Genomic DNA, 25,740 nt, shown 5'->3' with positions numbered 1-25,740 from the left:
GGACTGGGTTTTGTTGTTTTGCATGTATCTTTCATCATCCTATTATTACAGAAATAAAGAGTAAACAGGATTGTTTTGAATTTTGCTGAATATCTGAATTAGTTGCCTGGTCACTTTATTTTTACATAGCAATGTTTGTTTTAGAATGTATTCAAAAAATCAGATGATCAACGTGATTAAAAATATTACTGAATATAGTGAGTGATTTTCAAACCTCAGCAAATTTAGGAAATAAAATTTTCATCACTGCAACAAGGTAAAACTAAGTTGTTTCTCTCCCTAGATTTCAAGGGAAAAATTGCTTGAATTATAAAGCAGATGGCAATTTCTGAGAAGGAATGGTTGTCAGGAAGTGGGGATAAAATAAAAGAATTAAATGTAACACAAAAGAGAGAGAATGGAGATGGAAGGGAACAAGGACAACTGTTTTCTGCTATTATTACAGTATTATATTAGAAAGTGCCCTCACCAAACACTGCCCTCCTTGTGTGGAAAGGGGAAAGGAAAAATACTCATCCTACAATTATCAACTCACACAAAAAGTTCATGAATGAGTAAAATATTTGAATATGTCAAGGGAAAGTTGAAAATCCAACCCTACTTCTTTCTAATTTGCCTTTGTTTTTATCTATCTATCTTCTCTCTCTCTCTCTCTCTCTCTCTCTCTCTCTCTCTATATATATATATATATATATATATATATATATATATATATATATATATATATATATATATATATATATATATAACAGTGAAATACCATCATGCATCATCACAAAATTTCCAGAACCGTAAAGCCTACAAACTTGAAATTTGGCACGTATGTTCCTCTTTCCTTCTAGGTGCTCACTGAGAAAGGATTTTTCAAAATCAGAGCATTAGTATTTTGTATATTATTACTAACATGCTCTGATGCTAAGGTGTTCTACTCCCTTCCCCACCTGAAAAGAAATCTGTTCCAAATGCAAAACACAAGCAGAGGAGAGGAATTTCAGCTTCAGTTTTAGTTTCACAGCACCAAGCAGCTTTAGTACAAAACAGTTGAACTAAGCCACGCCCAGGCTCCTTGCTGTCTCCTTCTTGCTCACACAGCAAATACTGTTTCAGTTTCCAAACAGCCCACAACTCTCTCACACACTTGACAGGATGCTAGCCAGATGAATACCGATGGATGCTGGTAGGCAGGGGCATAATTTTTTCCCCTTATTTTCCTCCCCCCAAACTAAGCCCAACCACATAATTTCATAGTGAAGCACGGGTATCGAGCTAGTAATATAATAACTCTGCAAAGTTTTCTGCAGCTTTTGACTCCCCAAGAAAAAAATCATTTTAAAAATGATGGTTCCTAGTCCAAAAAGGTTCCCAAACTCTAGACTGGTGCTACTCAGATGAATATTTAGATTTTCTGGAGCATTTGGGGAACTGCCTAGAGTCCCCTTCAGTTAAGTATTAGTTAGTTAATTAATTTCACCCACACACACACCACTATTAATTACATTCATATATTTTAATGCTAAATTTATTCAGTGTCAAATTTTCATGGTTTCCTTGGTTGATTTGTATGAAAAAAACACCCAGGCATGAGAAAGAATAGAAAATGGATACTTGATGTATGGTTTTCCTCCACCTAAAATTCAATTCCAGGAAACGCGAAGGCATACTTCATGATAATGTTTGGATCGATACACATAAAAACATCTTAAAAAAATCTAAAACATGGGAAGTAGATGGCTTTGCTGCATACATTTTTCAAAACTTAACAAAGATAGGGATGTCTTTGTGTGGGTTTAGTCCTGTTGAATTTTCCTTCTTTTTTTTTTTTTAATTTGCCTTTGTCTCTCTGCGTGTGTGGTAACACGCCAGCTTTTGCAATAAAAAAAAAAACCACTTTCTACTAAAAATTGTTCACTCATTTGATAGGACTTAATGAATCGTTTGATGCGACTTGTTGGAGAGTTTGATCACTGTCCTGACTTTCTTGTTTGTTTTTCCTTTAGGTGTTCTGGGGTCATTGCATCAATGCCTTGATCCATTCCATCATTCTTTTTTGGCTTCCCCTGAAAGCACTAGAACATGGTAAATAAATGCATTGTTCTTTCCCATGTGTTAACTAAGTAATCTTCAATCTTTCTAAGCCATCCCCTTTATATTTGAGGTCAAAACATTTCCCTTGGAAATTAATCATTGCAGCCAGACCAACAGCTTTCTAACATTTATCAGCAATGACCTTCTACAGTCCTCCCTTTCTGCATGCCATCTTTAATAGATAGCAATTCACATCCATTATAAATCACAATGTCCATTGGTGAAGCTATGTTTATTTAAAATTGATTTACACATTAAAAAGAAGCAAGTACGTTGGTGTTATGCAGCTTCCCTAACTGTATGTCTTATCATTTGGTTTAGATTAATGAAAAGAGGAATTTGACCAAATATTTACCTGACCTGATAATTTAAAGAGAATCGGGTTTTTTTTTTTTTCAGATGGCTCCTACCCAACTTCGTTTTTTAAAAAATTCTGCTGATTCTGCTGCATTAGGGGCATCCGATCCAGGCTGCAAAAATCCAGATAACTACTAGATAGAAGCAAAAAGTTAGAGTTTGTATGTTTTCCAGGTTTTGTAATAGTGATTGTCAAATTCATATTAGATCAAAACTTACTGATTTTAAAATTCCGTCTTCAAAATCCCTTCGGAAGATTTAAATTGGAATTGGTAAAGATTTTTATAAGCTATTTCCACATGAAAATGCTAAATTTCTTAAACAGAAGGGGCGAGAGACTTTCTATCTGTATTTGAAGAAATCCTTTAACTCTTGAAATGAAAGCTATCATTCACCTATATCTAAGGGTATGTCTTTTAAACATCTCTGCAATGAATAGACTTTAGCAGCCTTAGAAATGCATGTTTGCAAATAAGTCTTTACCATGTCTCTCAATTGTTAGGAGTTGGTTCAGAAGAAATCTTTGCAAAATCATGGGCTACTAGAACCACAGGACTATATGTCAAGATAAAATAAAACAAAGCAATGACATTGATATGACTATCAATATATAAATATCAGAATATAATATTGATTGTTCCACAATATTTTCACAAGTATTCTCAAGCCCTGAAATTTCCAATCTGTCCTCAATGCTCAGTAAATCTCACCCAATGTAACGGTATGTGAGAAAGACAGGAAGAAGAGCTGCAATATAGCCAGCACTCTGATCATGAAATCTGAATTCTAAAGGGGCAAAAACATCTCAGAAGGAATCCTTCCTAGTTTTAGGGAGAATTAAATTGAGAAAGGAAAAAGATTTTCACACTTGCAAGATTTTCTTACTGGAATCTTACCCCAAAGCAGAGGTGGTATTCAGCAGGTTCTGACCAGTTCTGGAGAGTCGGTAGTGGAAATTTTGAGTAGTTCAGAGAACTGGCAAATACCACCTCTGACTGGCCCCGCCCCAATCTATTCTCTGCCTCCCAAGTCCCAGCTGATTGGCTGGGTCTTCTTTTGTTGCCCTGCACAGGAGAACGGAGCTGGAAAGTAGGTTAGTGGGGTGGGGAGGGAATGGGATTTTGCAGTAACCTTCCCCAGGAGTGGGGTGGGAATGGAGATTTTACGGTATCCTTCCCCTGCCACACTCATCAAGCCACACCAGCCACACCACGCCCACTAAGCCATGCCCATAGAACCGGTAGTAAAAAATTTTGAATCCCACCACTGCCCTAAAGATAGTTATTCTTCTTTTCTGGACTACCTCGAAGGGCTACCAGTGACACCCTTTTGACCTCTGCCTCAATATGAAGTTTGTAAAATGTTTCAGCAGCTATCAAAAGAAAGGAGGCAAAGTGGGCAGTCAGTTTCTTCATTCAAACAAGAAAGAACAGAAGAATTGTATGTTACACAAAATTTGTTCCAGATATACTGAGCAACCAGTCATTTGGACTTTATTGAACAAGGTATCTAATATTTTTTCATTATTTATTGTAGATACAGTGTTTACAAATGGCCAGGCTGTTGACTACCTGTTTGTTGGAAATATTGTTTATACGGTAAGCTAATGCAAAATGAAATATTACCTATTGTAAGATTTCAATTATGGATGTATTTCGGTGATGGAGTGTGTCTATGAAGGGAGATAATGTATGAAGTGGCAATTTCCTAGGAAGAAGGGAGCAGATTCCAAGGGGGTGTGGGGTGTGTGTGTGCGTGTGTGTGTGTGTAACAAGAGACAACACAGCCCAGAGCTGGATCAGAGATTTAGGATAGCCACTCCCTAGAATCTCCCAGGGTATGTCTGTTAGGTTGATAGTAGTACAGGTAGTCTTCAACTTACAACAGTTCATTTACTGACCGTTCGAAGTTACAACGATAGTGAAAAAAGTGACTTTTTTCACATTTATGACCCTTTCAGCATTCCCATGGTCATGTGATTTACAGTCAGATACTTAACAGTAACAATACTTAAACAACTATGATGGTTGCAGTGGTGGACATGTGATCACCTTTTGTGACCTTCTGAAAGCAAAATCAACAGGAAAGCCAGATTCACTTAACAACCGTGTTACTCATTTAACAACTGCTGTGATTTGCTTAACAAATGTGGCAAGAAAAGTCATAAAATGGGGGGAAACTCACTTAGCAAATTTCTCAATTGGCAACATAAATTTTGGGCTCAGTTGTGATCGCAAGTCGAGGACTACTTGTATATGTTTATTCTGGCAAGATTGTGTCTATTTGGAATTAGCAAATAGAGAACTAAATTTTGGCTGTATTGTCCTATGACATTCTTGGGTAAGATCTGACAATTTCCTATGGTTGGGCATAATAAATAAATAAATAGCGTAGAATGTACTTAGAGTTACCACTATTATGCCGTAGAAAGTTGTGTGTGTTGAATTTGTCAAACTGGGCAGCTATTAAAAGATAAAGAATATTTCCCGAGGAAGTTATGGCAACCTGAGGTGGGTAAAATGAGGACCCAAAATTGTTGGGGGGCAATGCTGACTCTGTAAACAACTTAGAGAAGGTTGTAAAACACTGTAAAGCAGTATATAAGTCTAATTGCTAATTCTATTGCTATTTATTCTAATACTATTAGGCCTGTCATAAAGCATGTTAAGCATGCATGTAGTTGGGCTATATAATAGCTAGTTAGTAGTTGATGGATCCTATAATGAGAACAGAGGCATGGGAATATGTATGTATGATCTCCTCCTATCATTTCAGAATTTCTGTACTTCTGAAATGTGCTAAATATTAAATTTATCAAAATATGGCATTTAATTTCTAATGTTTTAGGCCATGCTTTTCCAATGTAGTGTACCTTTTACTCAAAGAAATCAAGAGAACTGTGAATGGGGAAAATGTGCTGAAATTCAAATTTTTCTTCTACTTTTTTACTGCAGTATGTTGTGGTGACAGTCTGTTTGAAAGCTGGCTTAGAAACCACAGCATGGACAAAGGTGAGTATAAATATTAAGTCAGTAGTAGGGATCTCAAATTCGTTTTTGCTGTCTAAAATTGAATTGCAATTTTATCCAGAAGAAAAATTACTTTCATAATTTATAGAATCACAAAATCATAGGATTGGAAGAGACTTTGCAGATCTTTTGGTCCAACGCTGTTCCCAAGGCAGAAATCTTGAGGCCAATCCAGACAAATTGCTGTCTAACCTTGTTTGAAGACTTTCAGTGACATAGCACACACAAAATTCAAAGGCGCAAGTTGTTCCATTGCTTGAGAGTTCTCAAAAAATTCATTTCAAGTTTGCATTTCTCTCTGTTAAGCTCCCACCTATTGGTTCTTGTTCTATTCTCAGTGCTCTGGAGAATAACTCTATACCAGGGGTGTCAAACTCACAGCATGTGGGCCAGATGCGTCATGTAGATGGCCACGCCCACACCCAATTTAACAAAGGGGGGGAAGTCAGGATACATCCTGTGACGATGCCATGACGCCATGAGTTTGACACCCCTGCTCTATACCTTCTGCCCTGTGACGGCCCTTCAGATATTGGAAGACCATTATCAGGTCTCCCTTTAGTCTCCCCTTTTTAGGCTAAATACATCTAGTTCTTTAAACTGTTCTTTTTAGCATTTAGTATCCAGGTCCGCTCTGTTGCTTGTCCGCACTTGGGATCAAGTTGAGATATTTACTGTCTTGTTTTATTTTATTGTAGTTTGCTTGTCAAACTATTTCTATAAAGGATTGTGTTACTGATTTTAATATTCTAGTATGGAGTCCTTTGGGAAGCAGAGTATGCTGATCATTGTCTGTGGATAGAAAACAGATCACTGACAAAAACAAAAATAATAAAAGATTACAAGTTAATATGCTGGAGCTGAATTCAGTACTACTGTAGCTAGAAGTTGTTTTATTTTTCACAACATTTACATGTATCATTACTTTTTTTTTATAAGACAGATGAAACCAGATTTTTATTTTTTTTCTGCTATAAATAGATATTTTGTAAATATGCTATATTTTGGGAATCATTTAAAGCAGGGGGTGTCAAACTCGCTTTCATTGAGGGCCTCCTCAGGGCTATGTTTGACCTAGGGTATGTGGCCAGCAGGACGTCACTTGTGTTGAGGGGCACCTGTGGTGGCCCAAGCTATCTGCTGGCAAAAATGGGCTCCCGAGCTCCATTTTCAGCTGAGACGGCCTCCTGCAACCTCTGCCAGTGAAAACGGAGCTCAGGAGGACCGTGTGTGGCCCTCACAAGCTCCAGTTTTGCTAGCAGAGGCAACGCGGGCTGATCCTTCACTGTTTCCAGGGTGCCCTGCAGGCCAGATACATCCCCCGGGCTTTGAGTTTGACACCCCTGATTTAAAGTATATACAGTATTTGTGATTGTAATAGAAAGAAGAATCATGGAAGAATATACAAAAAAATTAAATAAAAACATTTAGAAAATAACATTTATGAACATTTAAAAACATAAGTGAGATAAGCCCCACTGGAACAATAGAGTTGCTTCAGTTAATCTGGAATTTGAACTTAATATGGAATACTCATAGCATTTTATTCAAGGAAGGTATTGAGAACGAAATACATAGAAGATCATGGTAAATTACTGACCTATTGATAGAAACAATGCCAATAGCTTAATATTCTGTAAATTGTATAAGGGATATGAATGAATAAAGCATCATTGTTTTGCTTTTATATTTTATATGTTAATTTAAAAATTCATAGAAGGAGAAATCAATATTTTAAAAATAATCTAGATTTTCTGAAAATCACACATGAACATGTAGCATATTTTTATTTTTACTTTTTTTCTTCTTATATCACTCAAAGTTTGTAATAATTTTTAAATAATGTTTTCCCTGCTTTTAATAAGAGTTCTATAATGATAAATTTGAATGCTGGTAAAAATGCTGTTGAATATGCAAATTACTATCATTTTTTTTGTCACTTGTTGGCACTTAGCACTTACACTTAGATACCTCTTCACAGTGCTTTACAGCCCTCTCTAAGCGCTTTACAGAGTTAGCCTATTGCCCCCAACAATTTAACAATTTGGATCTTCATTTTACCCACCTCGGAAGGACAGAAAGCTGAGTCAACCTTCTTAATGCAAAACCTCTGATAGCAACTCTGTCACATAGTGTACAGACAATATTACTTTTAATTTTTTAAAAAAGTTTATCCTGGACAATGCTGTTTTCTAAAATGGCATCAATCCTTGACAATAATAGATTGTTGATTGATATTTGAAATATACATTCAGAAAAATTTGATTTAGCAGTGGAAATATTGTTGGATGGGGGAAAGAATTTTGATATGGTGCAGTGAAAATTTTTAGAGCATATTTCAGCCAAATTGGGATTTCCATCTGTTTTATTAATTAAATTCATTGAGGTTGAATTCAATTGTTATTACAGCAGCCGTTAGTTTTTAACAACTGTCATGTACAGCAGCCAGATGCAGTTATAGTGGTGATGAAAAAGTATCTTTGTGCCCAATCCTGGCAATTACAACCTTCTCAGGTCTTTAAAGCAAAGCAAAGCTCAAGTAAGACAGCTGATCCTATGATGAAATTAATTAAGTGACTTATTGTTTCATAATTAATGTGTACTTCAGTTTTTTAATGAAAAATGGTTGTTCACTTTAATATGCTGGAAGTATAAAATGATTGAAGTACGATGAAGCATGATCAGACTACTGTTTTGGCTCCATATTCATAAATACAGTATATTAACATATACATTGTATATGAATAGACTAGACTAGACTAGACTAGACTAGACTAGACTAGACTAGACTAGACTAGAACTTTATAGGATTACATCAATAGAATAGAATAGAATAGAATAGAATAGAATAGAATAGAATAGATTTCTTTATTGACCAAGTGTAATTGGACACACAAGGAATTTGTCCTGTTGCAAATGGTCTCGGTGTGCATAAAAGAAAAGATACATTCATCAAGAGTCAAGAATCACACTTAATAATATACATTATATACAATAATAACATTAATATAATAAGAATAATATGTAAATGAAATGTTGAAGTATATTTGTAAAGCCAGTGATTTTTGAGCTTCCAGGTTAATTAATCCTAACAATTAATTAATTGAATTACCAAACACTATACAGAATATTTAAAAAACATATTTTTTAAAGTTTGAGGAGGTGCCAACAATGAGCAGCATACTACTGGCCAAGAGGAAAAAAATGTTTCAATATGAGAGTTTTCTCAGAGATTTCACTAGTCTTGTTGCTGGCATAAAATCAAATGTCAGTCTTCAGTGAGGTTGGCCAAAATCTGAAAAATAATAATCAGCAATGCCTTTCAAAGAGAGAGACCTATAGAAAATTAGCTCCTTCAGAATTTCTTCAAATCATACCAATTAGAAATTTACATTTCAATTGGAATGAACAACCAATCAGAAATTAGTTTAAAGAATTCCAATGATCTGCTCCAATTAGAGATTCGTTCTGTTATGAACATATGAGCTTGTTACTTCCTGCTCAGTTGCTTGTGAGTTGCCAAGAAATTTGCTACAAAGTAGACCACGTTCAACTCTGAAGATGGCTTCCCACAATTCCTGGCAAAACATCAATTAATTAGATCTTAGCCTAATAGTCTGGAAGCTTATCATCATCATTGGTTCATATTGTGAGGAAGTAAAATTGGGATTGCTGCCTGTACTTGGAAAAAGCAGCTGCAGCTAAGCAGAAATGTTTCTCATTCCCATTTCCTCAAGACTCAGCACAACTCCTGATTTTTCCCAGAAACTTGAGAGGAGTTGGCTCATTCACTCCTTCATTCATTCTCTTCCACTCACAATTTACTCACAAGCATCCATGCCAGCATTCCAGCTGCCTGGTTAATTGAGCCATACTTTATGCTATGGTGTGACCAGTATTGGAAAACAAAAGATCTTCACACAAATATAATTGCTAGTCTGGAACTATTCATAGATATTGGACTACAATTCTCAAAAGTTTCCATCAGCATGTCAACTAACAGGGACCGTTGAAGTTGTTTAAAACATCTAGAGAGCCCTAAATTTTCAGCCCCTGAATCGCATTGCCAGAATTAAAATTTCCCTGTGAAAATGTTGTTTGTTTGATGATGAGCTTTGTTTATGTTTTAACATTTTTCTATTATTATATTTAGTTTGAACAGAAGATTGCAGGAAAAGGTTCAAAATTAAAAAACATTCTTAGGAATTAATTTGATTTGTATATTCAAGATTTTGGTCACCGTATAGTAGCTATTCTCTGGTGGCTTACAGGAATTATAAGAAACTGTATTACTAAATATATATATATAAAAAGCAAAGCTAATTTATTATGAAATTAATTAGCAATCATAACACATGAAACTTTTTTTGCCATAATCACTTAAAGGACAGAAAGGGGGAGTCTCAGAGCTATATTTCGTTACTTTATTTTGATTTGTTATTTTAGACTAATTACCTACGTATCTATAAATCCACAAATTTTTATATTTATCATTTCTTAACTTTCATACTGTTTGTCAAATCTGCAGTATAGTCAGTCCTGAGTACTAATTCTCATATTCATATTCTTTCATTTTCCTGTTTCCTTTCTGCTGCTTCTCAGCAGTTGTCTTTGTATTGAACAAGCACATTTTCTTCACTATATAAATTAACTTCCTTCAATTTATATAATGGATTTGAGGAAAAATACAATACTACATTAAGTGCTATGTGGAACCACAACTATAATTCTGTCTGTAGTGGACCTCAGTAGTTCTAAGGAATCTTGGCAAGCTTTGGAGGTCTCCCACAAGAATTAGTCTGTCTCACATCTTTCCATTTTAAAATACTCCCAAGATTGATCCAGGCATTTTGATTCTTTAGAGATCTAATTTGAAGAAACTATGAGTATAGACATGCTTGTATGTTTGCATGTCTAAAACTCACAAAGAATTATCAGCCAACCTGTTCTTGCCTTTCTGGTGTGAAACCTTGACATTTCTCATAATTCACTATTGACATTTCCTGAGCTGAAATTACAATTCTTTATTCAAAAAGTAAAATTTGGAATAAGGATGTGTTGCAAACCCAATTTGAAGCGTGATATGTGTTTATTTGCTTTTCGTCTTCTTTTCTTTCTTGTTTTCATGTATGGTTTTAAATCCTGTTCCTGGCAAGGGTTTTGCAAGCCAGTCAGTGACTTCTTGGTTTAGAATTATATATAATCCGAAACAAACAAACAATCAAGGATATATGCTTGTTTACAGCTATTCCTTCCTTCCTTCCTTCCTTCCTTCCTTCCTTCCTTCCTTCCTTCCTTCCTTCCTTCCTTCCTTCCTTCCTTCCTTCCTTCCTTCTGTCACAGGATTTAAACTGACAACCTTTCTTCAATCTTCTACCAAATGCAATCTTTCCTTCCTAGGCCAGGAGAAAGGCAGGGTGCTAAAGGTGATGCTAGACAAGGGGGAAATGTAAGAAAATGGAGTGGCCTCACTCACTTTGGCTTTCTTTCCATTTATCAAGATGTGGTAATCATAAACTAATATATAACTCTTCACATGCACATAAGCACATATAAGTACAGTGTTGCCCACTCCCATGTCAAATACTCTTATCAGGTATTCAATTCCAAAAGTAAGATTCTTCCCCCAAATGAATGTGAGGAACAAGGCAAGAGAAGTCTAGAGATGCCTAGGCAGCTATTAAAATGAAGCTCATAGAAACAATATGCCTTTTAATACTGTATATAAGATAATAGATGCTTCAGGTGGATGTCTGGTAGAAATTATAATATATGTTAATCATGAAAAAGCTGCAGTGTTACGTTCCGTTTTCTAGAATTCAGTTCTAGAAAACCAGATATTTCACATTTCTGGAGAATCCAGGGGATTTTAAAAAATATTATAGCACTGTTAGGACCAAAAAAAATCTCTTTTGATTTAGTGGAGAATTTTTGTATACTAAGAATAGTTTTTTAGTCTGAGGGGGTGATAGCAGAGGGTAACATGCTGGCCAAGACAACATAAAGTTTCAACATGGGAGTTTTCTCAGAGGTTTTACCAATCTTGCTGCTGGCATAAAACCAAGATCAAGTGTCAGTCTTGAGTGAGGTTGGCCAAAGCTTTGATGGGGGAAAAAGGACTCAAAGTAAAATAATAGTTGAGGGGACAAATGAGAGTGGCAAGGGAGAAGAAAGACCTGTTCAATCTTGATGGTGTGTTTCTTTTCTCCTACAGTTCAGTCACTTGGCTGTCTGGGGAAGCATGCTGCTCTGGCTCGTCTTCTTTGGTGTCTACTCTACTATCTGGCCAGTCATTCCTATAGCACCAGACATGCTTGGACAGGTGAGTCATTTATTTTATTTATTTATCAAGCATGTATTAGATAACAGATATTTTAGAACATGATTACGATTACATGAAATGGGTACGAATAAAAGGGAGACATTAGGACATTGGTGCGCTTATGCACGCCCCTTACAAACCTCTTAGGAATAGAGTGAGGTCACCTGTAGACAGTCTGAGGTTAAAGTTTTAGGGATTTAGGGAAGAAACCACAGAGTCAGGTAGTGCATTCCAGGCACTGACAACTTTGTTGCTGAAGTCGTATTTTCTGCAGTTGAGTTTACCTTAAGTTTGTATCTATTGTTTGTTTGTGTATTGTTGTGGTTGAAGCTGAAGTAAGTCATTGAAAGGTAGGACATTGTAGCAGATAATTTTATCTACTACGCTTAGGTCAGACCGAAGGCAGCGTAGTTCTAAGTTGTCTAAGCCCAAAATTTCAAGTCTGGTGGTATAAGGTATTCTGTTGCAAGCAGAAGAGTGGAGGACTGTTCTCATGAAATATCTCTGGACTCTCTCAATTGTAATAATGTCTGATATGCAATGCGGGATCCAGACAGATGAGCTGTATTTGAGAATTGGTCTAGCAATTCTAGCAGTTAACAGTACAATATTACCAGAGAAGAAGCTATACAAGATTAGGTTAACAACTCTTAATGCCTTTTTAGCAATGTTGTTACAGTGGGCTCTTAGATCATTAGAGATGAGTACTCCAAGGTCCTTGGCAGAGTGAGAGTCATCTACAAGGTTGTGTCCATCCAGCTTGTATTTTATTTTCTGTTTGTTTTTTTTGCCAGTGTGTAAGACAGAGCATTTGTTGGTTGAGATTTGAAGTTGCCACTTGTTTGTTTCACATTTGCTGTGAAAAATCAAAGATCAAGGAGTTTTGGTCCCCCAAAACTATCCCATGTAAACCCGTGGATTGGTTGATTTTAAGAAAAAAAATCTATTGAAAGCTTATTTTCATTTTGTTTAAAACATTCTCAATAGTGGAAAATGCTGCTTTAAAAAATAGATAATTGCATAAAATGTAAACACTGGGACTTTAATCCAAATAAAGTTTATTGCTATCTAAATGTTGGGGGATTCAGCTTTTCTATGGGCTCACATAAGAAATATAATAGTGGTGAATAAAAACACATATTATGGTTTAACGTGATGGCTTGGTTTCTATAACACCAGGAACCACAAGCTATTAAGTTTCTAAGTTTCTCGCTTTCGTGTGGTATAGTGTGTTGTGTGACTCCAGTCAATAAGTGAAAGCCACACTTCACATAATATATTTAGTAAAATTGCCACAAAGCTTTTTCAGTCAAATAAATATTAATGATTGTGCCTGCATATGAATGAACTCAATCATTCTTCCCAGGGAACTGGCTAAATAAACCATAGAAGTTTATTTGTAACAAGTCAGAGTTGGGAAACAGTTATAAACCATACAAGCCACCTAGCAAGAAGAGAAGTGTTTGTTAATTAATTAGTTACAGGAATTTTTAGCAAACCAGCTTAGCATGATATTTAAATTATTAAATTAGTTTTCTTTACTTGCAGTGAGGAATATTTTGGTGGATAGGGAGTTGCATTCAACAATGGAGGAAAAGGTTAGAGTTGATACAGTGAGGAATAGATTGAACTGGGATTTTGCCATGATTTCCTGGGACAAGGATTGTATCTCTCTTTCTTTTAGGCTAGCTAAGAGTTTCCTTTTTAAACCTTTGTATGTTACACTTACTCTAGGATGCCAGAGTACACAGCAAAACGATGCTAGAAGACCATATGGGAACCTTTGGAACAGAATTGCCCCCTCTGGGAATGTTGAATTAAAGCTGAATTAAAATTGCCTACATTTGGGTAGAACAAAAAACAAAAATGTTTTTCTCAGTGGAAAGGCTTATTTTCAGAATGTGCTGCTGTTCATGAGACTTCTCCAGCAGTTGTGTCTCCCATTTATTGTTTTGCATTCGGAATTGTTGTACATTCAGTCACATATGTTTTTTATTTGAGTAAATATTTAAATATCACTTTAATAATCATCAATAAACTGGAAATAAATAAACACAAACACAAGTCCCAAGGCAAAGTGCTTATAAATACTCATATATTTTAAAACATCATTATGTATAATATACATTTTATATTATTACATATTTTCTTCTGCAAAAACTCGAGTTTCAGTCAAAAATATTAACAGTGCAAGGAACAAGAGGGAGGTAATTCCTGTGTACTGTGTACATCATTCTTTGGATACACGTGTTTAATTTATCATTAGGGCTGGGGACAAATTGTGTTGCATTTTATTGTGAATTTACAAACTTTCTGAAATTAACGTGCACTGAACACAATTTGGCAAACGTTCCTACATTTTGCAATATGAGTTGTAAACAGCAACAAGAGCAAAGTGTAAACGCATACATAAGGGGAAAACCCATACAAAAATTAATAGTTTGGTAAAGGTGACATATAAGAATGTTGGTGGGGGGGGGAATTGCACAGAAATGTGTCCTTAGAAAAAAGTTTATGAAAAGATGTGCAAAATTTTATGTTGACATTTTACATACAAACTGCCAAATGATATGTAATGGGATGGAAGTAACCGAAAGCTAGAAAAAGAGAAACTGAGCAAGATTGATCTTGACAGATCACCCACTCCAAGTCATTGGCATGCATTTGTGACCGAAATTTGATTGTACATGAATATTCTCCTTAGCAGGTTTCCTAGTTAGTGGTTTCTTTTACAAAACACCATTTGTAAACCAAAAGTTTTTGCAAGGCATATTATATATTTCCTCAGGATTTTGAGTATTCTTTTTCTTGGGCTTGTGGAAATGAAAGGAAATATACCTGAAAAATAAATTATTGGGGATTATAACTAGAAGGGGAGCCCCGCATGTCATTTATTGTTAACTCTTAGAATGTTGATGAGATTTTGGGTTTGTTCTTTCAATATCTATTCAGTTCCAGGTGGTGATTTTTTTTCCCTTCAATGTCACAATTTCAGTCTTTGGAGAATAGGGCAAAATAATGATCCTGTCAGAACCACTCAAGTGCCCAATGGGAACAAGAAAAATAAGGAGGTATTTTTTTAAAAGAAGATTTTTTTAAAAAAGAGTACATAAGAAAATAAAATCAGTCTGTGCCCATTGTGATAAAATAATTGTGCTTTCTGTTAGTAGATGAAATAGTTGCAACATATATGTTTGCCCCATTTGTATCTTGCTTTTCATAACAGAAGGGAAATGTTTTTATGAATAAAATAAAATATTTCAAAATGAAATCCAAGCTCCAAAGAAGTTTCTAGAGTGCACATAAGCCTGAGTCTCCTTTCCCAGTTTTATAATATTTTCCAGAGAGAAGAAAAGTTCCAAATCTGTGTTCCTGGTCTTTTCTTACCAACTCAGATAGTGCAGGGACAAATATGTTAGCAGCAGATTGTAATATCATCATATATGCTAAGCAATTCATGGCAGTGGAGAAGAGCACAGAATTTCACTTTGGTGATGTCTGAATTAAACCATTGTGAAATCCCCAACCTTCTTCCTAAATTAAGGTCCTTGCTGGTTCTTCCTCTCTACAATCCCATTTCTACAATTGTCCATCATAGGAGCAATTTCTTTTTCTTTGGAGTTGGATCCAAGCTTTGTTTTCCTTTCCATAACACTTTTCAGGTGTAAGAATTACTCAGCATATGAGTGACTACTGTTAGCCTATTTTTGCTGTACACATATGGAAACAGTCCGTGGGGTGAAAATGTTGGAGAGGCATACTGTGGAGAGGAAGAAAAGAGAAATAGATGGTCCATGGATTCAACAGTGCTCAACGCTGCAGTGCGTCTGTGCAGCTGAGAAGATAGATGGAGTAATAGAGGACATCTATTATGAATGAATATATGGACCATTCATTCACAGTCAGTAGCTTGGTAATACAGCACATGGTTTGTCTTCCGAAGTTATAGTTAAGCTGCTGATCTTTCCAAGCAAGGTATCAAAGATTCAAAGAACCATGACTGCTGAATGTAGGGTGTAATAAATTAGAAGGGGCAGTTGTCAATCTCATTATAAAGCAGCTTCTTCTCTATTAATTGTTTCTTCCCTATACATCTTATGCAAATATTCTGATCAGAGAAGGGATAGAGATTGAAATCAATTAGCAGCAGAGGTGGTATTCAGCAGGTTCTGACCAGTTCTGGAGAACCAGTAGTGGAAATTTTGGGTAGTTCAGAGAACAGCAAATACCACCTCTGACTGGAGATTTTACACTACCCTTCCCCTGCCACGCCCACCAAGCCACACCCACAGAACTGGTAGTAAAAAAAATTGAATCCCACCACTGATTAGCAGTGAAAACTGAGTACTGCTCCTAAGAGGGCAAAGAAGAAATATAAAACCAAGAAAGTTAACAATTTTATTTTTAGAAAATATATCTCTCCTTTTGAAAAGAAGCAAAATAATAACCAACCAAAAAAAGGACATTTTAAATGTTACTTATCAGTTCTGAAGTTAGTAATTACTTTTGTTAAACAAGGGAACTATACTCACCATTTTCTGTCAAAGCTGGTAATGATCTAATAAATATTGCATTTGTGCTCTGGTTTAAGAAAGGGGATAATTGGGTTTTAAACAATTGGCATGAACAGATTTCTAGGGTGAGAAGAAAGAATGACAGCTGGCAAAACAGGATTTGCCAGGATGCCTGTGATTGGCAGAGAAACAACTAAGTCCTTAGATATTATTCCACAGCATCCTCAATACATTCTTGGCGTCATGATTTTAATTCAGATTTCCATAAATTAGGCTGAAATTGATTAGAAGCATCATGCAAAAGCAATTAAATGCCTTTTTCGTAGGCCTATATGATAAGCTCAAATGTATTGGCTAATATGCTGTATTAATAAGTATGCAAGTTTTAAATCCACATGTTAGAAATTGAGATTTTTAAAATATTATAAGGTTTTAATACTTTACCGGACTTATTTCTGAAAATTAGATTTGCCATTTAAGTTATTAGTTAGCTCTACTTGTTTTTATATCTCACAAATTAAATAATATATCTTTGTGTTCTCATTTAACCAGAAACTGATTCCTTTGTTTATGCATACCAGTCTTATTTCTCAACAAAAATCAGAATAAAATCAGGATTTGATCCAGTTCAATTACAATTAAAAACTAACCAAAGTATTTAAGTTTGTAGATCTGAATGATTACTGGAGTAGCAAGAATAGTTCCAATTAAATAATATAACACGGTGAACAATTAATTAGCCAATGAGATTTCCTTATGTAATAATGTCATTCAGGACTGTCTGAACATATTCATATAAATGAATAGCCAACATTTCTTCAGCTACATTAAAATTGTCTGAAGCAAGATTTTTTTTTTAACAATGACTGAAACAGTTGTGGAAGCCTTCAAGTAATTTGAGCTCAGTCCTAATTTTGTTGTAGTTATAAGGAAAATATATATGATTGTGTCACACTTGTGGTTAAACATCTGCTCTGGCATAACATTCAGATCTCTGTATAAAGAAATTACACAGAAGCATTTAGTTTCTGTGTGAATATTCTACAAAATGTTTTCTGCTTCAAGCATGTTACTTAATACTCTTTGATCTTACGCTCGCGCGCACATACACAGACACAAACAGAGAGGGAGAGAGAGAGAGAGAGAGAGAGCTCTGTATTATTACCAGTAAAATGACAGGAACATGAAGTTGACAGGTGTGAACTTCATCTCAAAGGAGGAATTGTTGCATGTTTATAGAACGTAGTGCTGCTCAAAAAAAATCCATATGCCTTAATAATGCATAGACCTAAACATACATATAAACTAGGTGTCTGTGACCCTTAAGTCTCCTAGAATTTTGATTAGTAAAAGCTGGCTGCCCAGATTCCTTCCATTTTATAACATGAGAATCAGAGGTGGTAGTCAGCAGGTTCTGACCAGTTCTGGAGAACCGGTAGCAGAAATTTTGAGTAGTTCTGGAGAACCGGCAAATACCACCTCTGACTGGCCCCACCCCCATCTCTTCTCTGCCTTCTGAGTCTCAGCTGATCGGCTGGGACTTCTTGTGTTGCCCTCCACAGGAGAACGGAGCTGGAAAGCAGGTTAGTGGGGTGGGGAGGGAATGGGATTTTGCAGTAACCTTCCCCTGCCATGCCCACCAAGCCACACCCACCAAGCCACACCCACAGAACCGGTAGTAAAAATGTTTGAATCCCACCAGTGATGAGAATTATATTAAATGAGCATTCGTAGGTATGTATCATTAGTTGAAAAAAGAAAAGAAGATTCATTGGTTGTTTTTATGTCAATCTGTGCCTCCTGTGGGTGTAAGGCTTGTCATTGGTTGCTTTTTTGCATGCGCTAGAGGCTTATTGAATGCTCTTGCTAGATTTTATATTTGAGATCAATTTTCAACTGTGTTATTGTAATGTAGGTATTGATGAGTCAATATGAAATGCTTGAACCGCTGTTCGTCTTTTGACTGCATTGTTTCAAAGAAGAGTCCTCAAATTGTCACCGAAATATGATCCTGCCTATCTAGGTGATAGGAGCCCCACTCATTTTTACTGACATGGTGCTTATCAGTTAAAAGATGCTCATGCCTGATATAAACAAACTCTTGGACTCATGATTGGTGATTATAACTACATAATAAGTACTGTATATTCCTTAACTTCTGTATTTGAAAGATGTGAGAACGGGTTCAATTGATCTCCACATTAAATGAATAGAAGGGGATACTGAGCTAAATGCTGAAATGTGAACAAGGGTTACCAGCTTCAAGGTTTGCACCTTTAATGAAATGCTTCTCACCTTTGATAACTTTAAGATGGGAACTTCAGCTTTCCCTGGCCATATTCAAGTTACCAAGATTACAAAACACTTCTTTAAAGAAGTTTCCCAAATCAGATAAGAATCCCATTCCCCCCCCCCCAACCATCATTGTTAAGTCCTCGACTTATGACCACAATTGAGCCCCAAATTTCTGTTGCCAAGCAAGACAGTTGTTAAGTGAGTTTTGCCCCATTTTACAACTTTGTTGCCACAGTTGTTAAGTGAATCACTGCAGTTGTTAAATCAGTAACCCGGTTGTTAAGTAAATCCGGCTTCCCCATTGACTTGGCTTGTCAGAAGGTTGCAAAAGGTGATCACATGATCCCAGGACACTGTGACCGTCATAAATATGAATCAGTTGCCAAAGGTCCAAATTTTGATCACGTGACCATGGGAATGCTATGATGGTCATTAAATGTGAAAAACTGCCATAAGTCACTTTTTTTCAGTGCCGTTGTAACTTTGAACTAAAGTTTCTATTAAAATAACTGTTGTAAGTTGAGGATTACCTATAGTAGCAACACAAGTGCTTCTCCCAGGAGGGGCAGACTTCGAAGTAAAGGCCATATTTGAAGACAGGAAACAGAATGGACCATTGGTATCTTCCAGTTGGGTGTGGGGAGAGAATTCTTTATCTTAGTATAAAGTTCTCAGATTTTGTTGCATTCAGCTTTCAAGGCACAAGGGTGATTTGTATTGCATAGCAATCTCACCATCTTCCTTTTTTTTTAAAAAAAGTGCTTGGTAAGATCTCAAATATTCTGCTGTGGTTAGACTGCAAGATGAAATATTCATTGATTTTGACCCCAAGGGACCTGTTGCTTTGTCTTGTCTGAGAAAGGTTTATTTTTATTTGATCCTTCATTTGATCATATGCATCACTCAAATTTTCCACCACTAAACAAGTGGTCAAAGGTCTACTTTTTAAGCATTTTTGTTATGGATTCAGTTTTCTGTACATTTTCAAACAGAAAGCAGAACAGCAGAAACAAAAGCACATGTTCATGAAGAGAACTTGGATTTAAGCTTCCACATTTTCCCAAAAGCAATTTTTAGACGGCTTTCACATGTGAAGATGACTCCTTTCATCTAGATGTTCTCAAAAGGTAGTGTTTAGGGACGATGTTGTTTCAGTCCACACGCAAATTCACCAATTTGCTTGTTTTATTTACTTACTAATGTTGTGTCTCAATGATCCTGTGGACCATATATGCTTTCATAAGACAGAAATAATAATGCTTTATCCAAAAAACCCCAGAGAAATATGTTGTTATTCCATGGTAGGATCCAACACTTCATATGCAGAGAACTCCCAGGTCAACCCAATACTTGAAATTCTTTGGGAATTGCTGCCAGTCATGGACTGAGCCAAGTTATCTGACTTGATAACAAATCTTCCTGTGTTTGTGTGCCTTATTTTTTTTAAAGTGGCATATAAGGCAAGTTATTTCAAATTCAATATATAGAAATTGTTTTTTTTTTTAAATTAAGACATCTAGCGGCCTTAAAATTAAACTTTATTATATTTTATTTTGGGATATAATCTGGAACATAGCCATGCCTTTTAACTTTTGCTGAATATAGGTAGTGACTTATGACCACAGTGGAGCTCAAAATTTCTGTTGCTAAGCAAGATAGTTATTAGGTGAGTTGTGTCTCGTTTTATGATCTTATTTGCCATCATTAAGCAGATCCCAGAAGTCGTTAAGTGAGTCTGGCTTCCCCCATTAATTTTTCTTGTCTGAAGCTAGCTGGAAAGGTTACGAATGGTGATCACGTAGCCCTGAGACAGTGCAACTGTCATAAGTACATGCCAGTTGTCGAGTGCCTGAATTTTGATCACCTGACCATGGGGATGCTGCAATGGTTGTAAGTACGAAAATTGGTCATAAGCCAACATCCACGAAATGAATGATTATAAGTCAAGGACTACCTGTACATTGCTTTCAGCCTACATGTTTAATTGACAATCCTGGTTGTATTTTCCAGAAGATTACTTATTTCCCCTCTGTGAAAATCCAATATTATTTCAGCTGCTGTCCCAGAGCCAACTGGCAATTATAGTATCAAACCTGAAACGTGGCTAATCATTAATATATTTTACCAGGATTACAGTTTAGAGATTTTTGGGAGAGTCATTGCAGAAAGTCAATCAGCGAAAGAAGGATTTTGTGAGGAGCAAGATTAGATAGACCTCCAGTTTTAATTTTCCACAACTCTATGCCTTCCAAATAACTGGAAATTTAACAGTACAATTTTAGTAATCCTACTTGGACCCTACTGTTGAAACCACCAGCATCAAATTTCACCAAATTTCATCAAATTTTTATTCTTTAACTTCTCTCTTCAGTGTTGATGATGGGATTACATTATATATCTTTTTAAAAAATCTGGTCTTACTGAGCCTCAATATTCACTCATACATTGCCTGAACTGCATAGTTCCAAAGAGTTAGTTGGTTAAATGTACTATAAGAGTCGTGGGGGCGCAGTGGTTAGAGTGCAGTACTGCAGGCTACTTTATTTTATTTTTTATTTTATTTTATTTGTCAATTGTTTACAAGATAATAAGTATAAGTGTATACATAGTTATGAATACATGAAATGGGTACATATAAGAAAAATAAAAGAAAAATAAAAGAAACAATAGGACAGGGACGGTAGGCACGTTGGTGCGCTTATGCACGCCCCCTACAGACCTCTTAGGAAAGGGGTGAGGTCAATAGTAGACAGTCTAAGGTTAAAGTTTTTGGGGTTTGGGGAAGAAACTACAGAGTCAGGTAGAGTATTCCAGACATTGATCACTCTGTGCTGAAGTCGTATTTCCTGCAATCAAGCTTGGTGCGGTTAACCTTGAGTTTGTATCTGTTGTGTGCTCTTGTGTTGTTATGGTTGAAGCTGAAGTATTCATTGATACTTCTTGCTGACTGTCGGCTGCCTGCAATTTGACAGTTCGAATCTTCTTAGAAACCTCCAATGATGAAGCACTCAGCCTTCCATCCTTCCGAGGTCGGTAAAATAAGGACCCAGATAGTTGGGGGCAATATACTGACTCTGTGAACTGCTTAGAGAGGGCTGTAAAGAACTGTGAAGCGATATATAAATCTTACTTCTATTGCTATAAAGCAGGGTATCAAACTCCCAGCCCATGGGCCGGATGCATCATGCACTGGCCACGCCCATGCCTGGTTAAGCAAAGGGGAAAAAAGTACCGATATCATGTGACATCGCCGTGATGACATGAGTTTGACACCCCTGCTATAAAGAGACTAAAACCTCAGTGTGAACAATTGTCTGAATATACTACCCAAAGAATGAGAACACTGATACGCAATAACTACTGCTTCCGGCAAGTTTATCATACTAAGACCCAAGGTGCCATTTTCCTTGAACTCTATCCTTGGAAATGAGGTGGGAAGAGACACTGGAAAATTGTTTTTCTGGAGTGCCAGTCTTCACACTGAGGAATCATCACTGACATATACTGTATCTTTCAGCTTGTGTGATTTGCTGATTCTGATTACTGTTTTGGGATGACCACCAGAAGGGTTAGTAAGCTTGGTCCTTCCTGGAAAGGATTCCCTCACTTCTGCCAAGACTTGTTGTCTGTACAGTTTGCTATATTAATCAGTTAATTAATTAGCAGAGCGAGCAGAAACAGGATTGTGCAGTGAGACATCATACCTAATATAGGCGACTTCTGTGTATACAGTAACTATCCATGAGCCTAGGGAAGCTTCAAAGCCCCCTGACTCAATTTGCTGCTTCAAAGTAGGTTTCTGCTTCAGTTCACTAATCTGATTCAGTGGGGCAATTCGATCAAAACTTCACTGAATCAAAAACCATTTTCTTGGCCTTAATATCTTATGCTTAGTATTCTACTATTTTTCACATCACTAGGCTACACCAAGTCCTCATATTTTTCTCAACACCTTTATATTTTTTTTCTTTTTATTTCCTCATACTTTTATTATTTCCTCGGGTATGCTTAGAGAACTGACTGTTCCAATTGTAATTTGTGTCTAATCTCTCACATTTTACACCACAGTATTGACTTTATTTGCTTACTTATTTCTTTACAAAAAAAATGTATATGTCACCTACAGCTGGTCCTCCATTTACAACCACAGTTTTTGTTGCTAAACAAAGCAGTTGTTAAGTGAGTTGCACCCAATTTTACAATCTGTTTTGCCATGGTTAAGTGAATTGTTGTAGTTGTTAAGTGACTCACACAGTTGTTAAGCAAATTCAATTTCCCCTACTGGTTTTGCCTGTTGGAAGCCTCTTGGGAAGATTGCAAATGGCAGTCACATGACCCAGGATGCTGCAACTGTCATGAATACATGCCAGTAGCCAACCGCCCAAATTTTGATCATGAGGATGTTGTGATAGTCATAAATGCAAGGACCAATCTTAAATCCCCCTTTTTAATGCTGTTGTAGCTACAAATGGTCATTAAAATACTGGTTATAAGTTGAGAACTACTGGTACCTGTACACAGTGGTGGGATTCAGTTGGTTCACATCCATTCAGACCAGTTGTTAAATTTCCGCCCCTTCCATCAAAGTGAATCTTGGACACTGCGCTGCAATGGAGAAATGGGCAACGGAGCAGTCGGCACGAGGAAAGAAGAAGCCGCTTTCCCTCTTTGTTCTCCCCGCTCCTCCTCCTTCCCTCATGCCGGCCACTCCGTTTCCTGTTTCTCCATTGCAGTGCAGTGCCCAGAATCCACTTTGATAGCAGGAGGGTAATTTAACAACCGGTTTGCCCAGGGTCAGGTTTGCCATCACGGAAGACTCGTCCTGCATGTGCGGTGGAGCTGCAAGATGGGGGATGGGCCATGCCACCCACAATAACCAGCTTGATCCTGGGCAAACCAGTTGTTAAATTATTTGAATCCCATCACTGCCTGTACTCATTTCATTCTTGAGGTTTTCAATAATCAATTTGGGGTTTTCAATTTTTACATAAAAATGTGAAAACAGTTTTACAGGCTGCCTGCAATTTGGCAGTTTGAATCTCACCAGACTCAAGGTTGACTCAGCCTTCCATCATTCCGAGGTTGGTAAAATGAGGACCCAGATTGTTAGGGAAATATGCTGACTCCGTAAACCACTTAGAGAGCACCGTGAAGTGGTATATAAGTCTAACTCTAAGTGCTATTGCTATTGCTAGTTAGTTTGGCGAAAAATCCTTCATTCACATATTAAGTCAGAAATCAGATTCCTGTCTACCAGCATAAGAATTCCAGTGCCAATCTTATTCGCTTTCACTGTTTATGGTCCATTGCTCTGTTTGATGTGCCTTTCCAATGTTTCTTGGACTGCACTCCAGGCAGATGGAAGGCATAACATAACAAAGAGTGAAAGCCTTTGCAGAGATACAGAAGTGAATTCGGTGGTTTTTCAAGCTGTGAGCTGGACTTAACCAAAAGAAGCAGTAGCAGCTTTGGCTGGAACAAGGAATCAAAAGAGTTAGGGCTTTGCCCATTCCTAAACTATTTTGCAGACCATGATTTTATTATTTATGTTGTTATTTTTAAATCCTTTGTTATCTTTAAGCAATTTGCTGTCATGATAAATGGTTGATCTCAGTTTTTTAAAAAAATGAACTTATCATTGTGGATGGTGGAAAGCTTGTTATGGCTGTGCTATTTTTAGCAAATGCACTGCAATAAATTGCAAAAATTAAAACTAAACCTAGTCAAGAAATATCTGCTATGCTGTCCTTTCTAGGAATCAAAGGAGTGGGCATTACTGGCCTTTTCATTTTGTGGCCTTATATTGAAAAGTTATATTGTAACCTTCAGTTACATTTTCCTGGCAAATGGGAAGCAACCCAGGAATTTTTAAGTGTGACAGCTACTGACTGCTTCTAAAGTAAAACTATTCTGTGTTACTGGCTGAAGTGAATGTATAGTTCTATTTTCTGGACTGCTGATCCTTTTTTCTTTTATACTACCCAAAGCCAGAAGAGCGGGAAGAAAGAATGGTCTTGTACAGAGCTGGCTAACATCAGTGTTGTCACCTCCATTTGTTTGAATTCCTGCCTTCGGTGATCCTGAACTTGCCCATTTCAGCTCTGCTGAGTGTGGTCTGATCACAAATGTTTGCAGGCCGGAGATAAGCTGAGGAAACAGTCAGTCTTCAACCAACAGCCTGTATAGGCATGTGGCTTATGTGACTCCTAATGAGAAGGCAGGTGCCTATCACATAGCTGTCTGAAGATTAAATAGTCTCTAAGAAGACCAAAGGTTTATCTAATCCAGCATCCGGTTTCCCACGGTGACAAGCCAGATGCTGATGGGAATCACATAAACTGGAAATGGGGGTAATTGTCCTCTTTATCTATCTTTCCAGTGTTTAGAGAGCATCATAATTATATGAACATATTTTATTTATTAATTTAAAGAATATATATGGCTGGCCACTCACTTTCAGTGATTCTAGGAGGCTTACAAAATATAAAAACCCAATATACAAAGAGTCAAAACAATAACCTCCACCCACCCAAAAATGTATCTGTCCTGATTGTTTAAAAAAAAACAAATCTCAAAATGGTTTTCAGAATAACACAATTAACACAATCTAATGTATTTATTTGTTTGTTATGTGTACATTCTGCCTTTCCCCCATGCCAATAGCATTTCCTCCCTCATCCCATGGAGCTTAGAGCAAGTGATAGGACCAAAATCGTCCAGTGAGTTTCCATGACAGAGGGTGGACTTAAATCTGAGGTTTCCTGATCCCACTTTAGCGCAAAGATAAAAAAAGAAGGGAGTAAAATATAAAGGAACAACTTAGAAATAATGAGCAACAGAAGTTAAACATCACAGCCAGAGCAGCATTATTACAAAAATCCTGGAGAATAAAACTATTTTGCATGGTATGAGAAGATATTAAAAAACATAGATAAACAAATCTCCCTGAGAGGGCATTCCAAAATTTGGGTTAACTATTGAGAAGTCTAGCTTTTGAGCAGCTGTTTGCCATGCCTTAACCCAGTATTTCTCAATCTCAGCTGTTTAAAAAGTATGGACTTCAACTCCCAGAATTCCTGAGCCAGGATGAGGAATTCTGGCAGTTGAAGACCATATTTCTTGAAATTGCTGAGACTGA

General features: G+C 36.6%; 1 protein-coding gene across 30 annotated transcripts in view; it reads left to right on the top strand.

The window, feature by feature from the left end:
* ATP8A2 (ATPase phospholipid transporting 8A2) overlaps positions 1 to 25,740 on the top strand; it is a 346,608-nt gene that overhangs the window by 248,915 nt on the left and 71,953 nt on the right. For 27 of the 30 annotated variants that reach the window (XM_087937192.1, XM_026708935.2, XM_026708941.2 and 24 more), the window contains 4 exons: positions 1,998 to 2,076; positions 3,979 to 4,040; positions 5,397 to 5,453; positions 11,686 to 11,793. In XM_087937192.1, coding sequence (XP_087793318.1) covers positions 1,998 to 2,076; positions 3,979 to 4,040; positions 5,397 to 5,453; positions 11,686 to 11,793 — 306 coding nt within the window. Of the gene's footprint in view, positions 1 to 1,997; positions 2,077 to 3,978; positions 4,041 to 5,396; positions 5,454 to 11,685; positions 11,794 to 13,527; positions 13,868 to 25,740 lie in introns of those variants that run through there. The other 3 variants (XM_087937177.1, XM_087937179.1, XM_087937180.1) reach the window with 2 other exon arrangements.

This window comes from Pseudonaja textilis, chromosome 7, assembly GCF_049901715.1.
Source record: "Pseudonaja textilis isolate UNSWEBS1 chromosome 7, rPseTex1.2, whole genome shotgun sequence".
NCBI classification, from domain to species: domain Eukaryota; kingdom Metazoa; phylum Chordata; class Lepidosauria; order Squamata; family Elapidae; genus Pseudonaja; species Pseudonaja textilis.
Note: the sequence above shows the minus strand (reverse complement) of the source record. Positions and strands in the feature narration are given on the sequence as shown.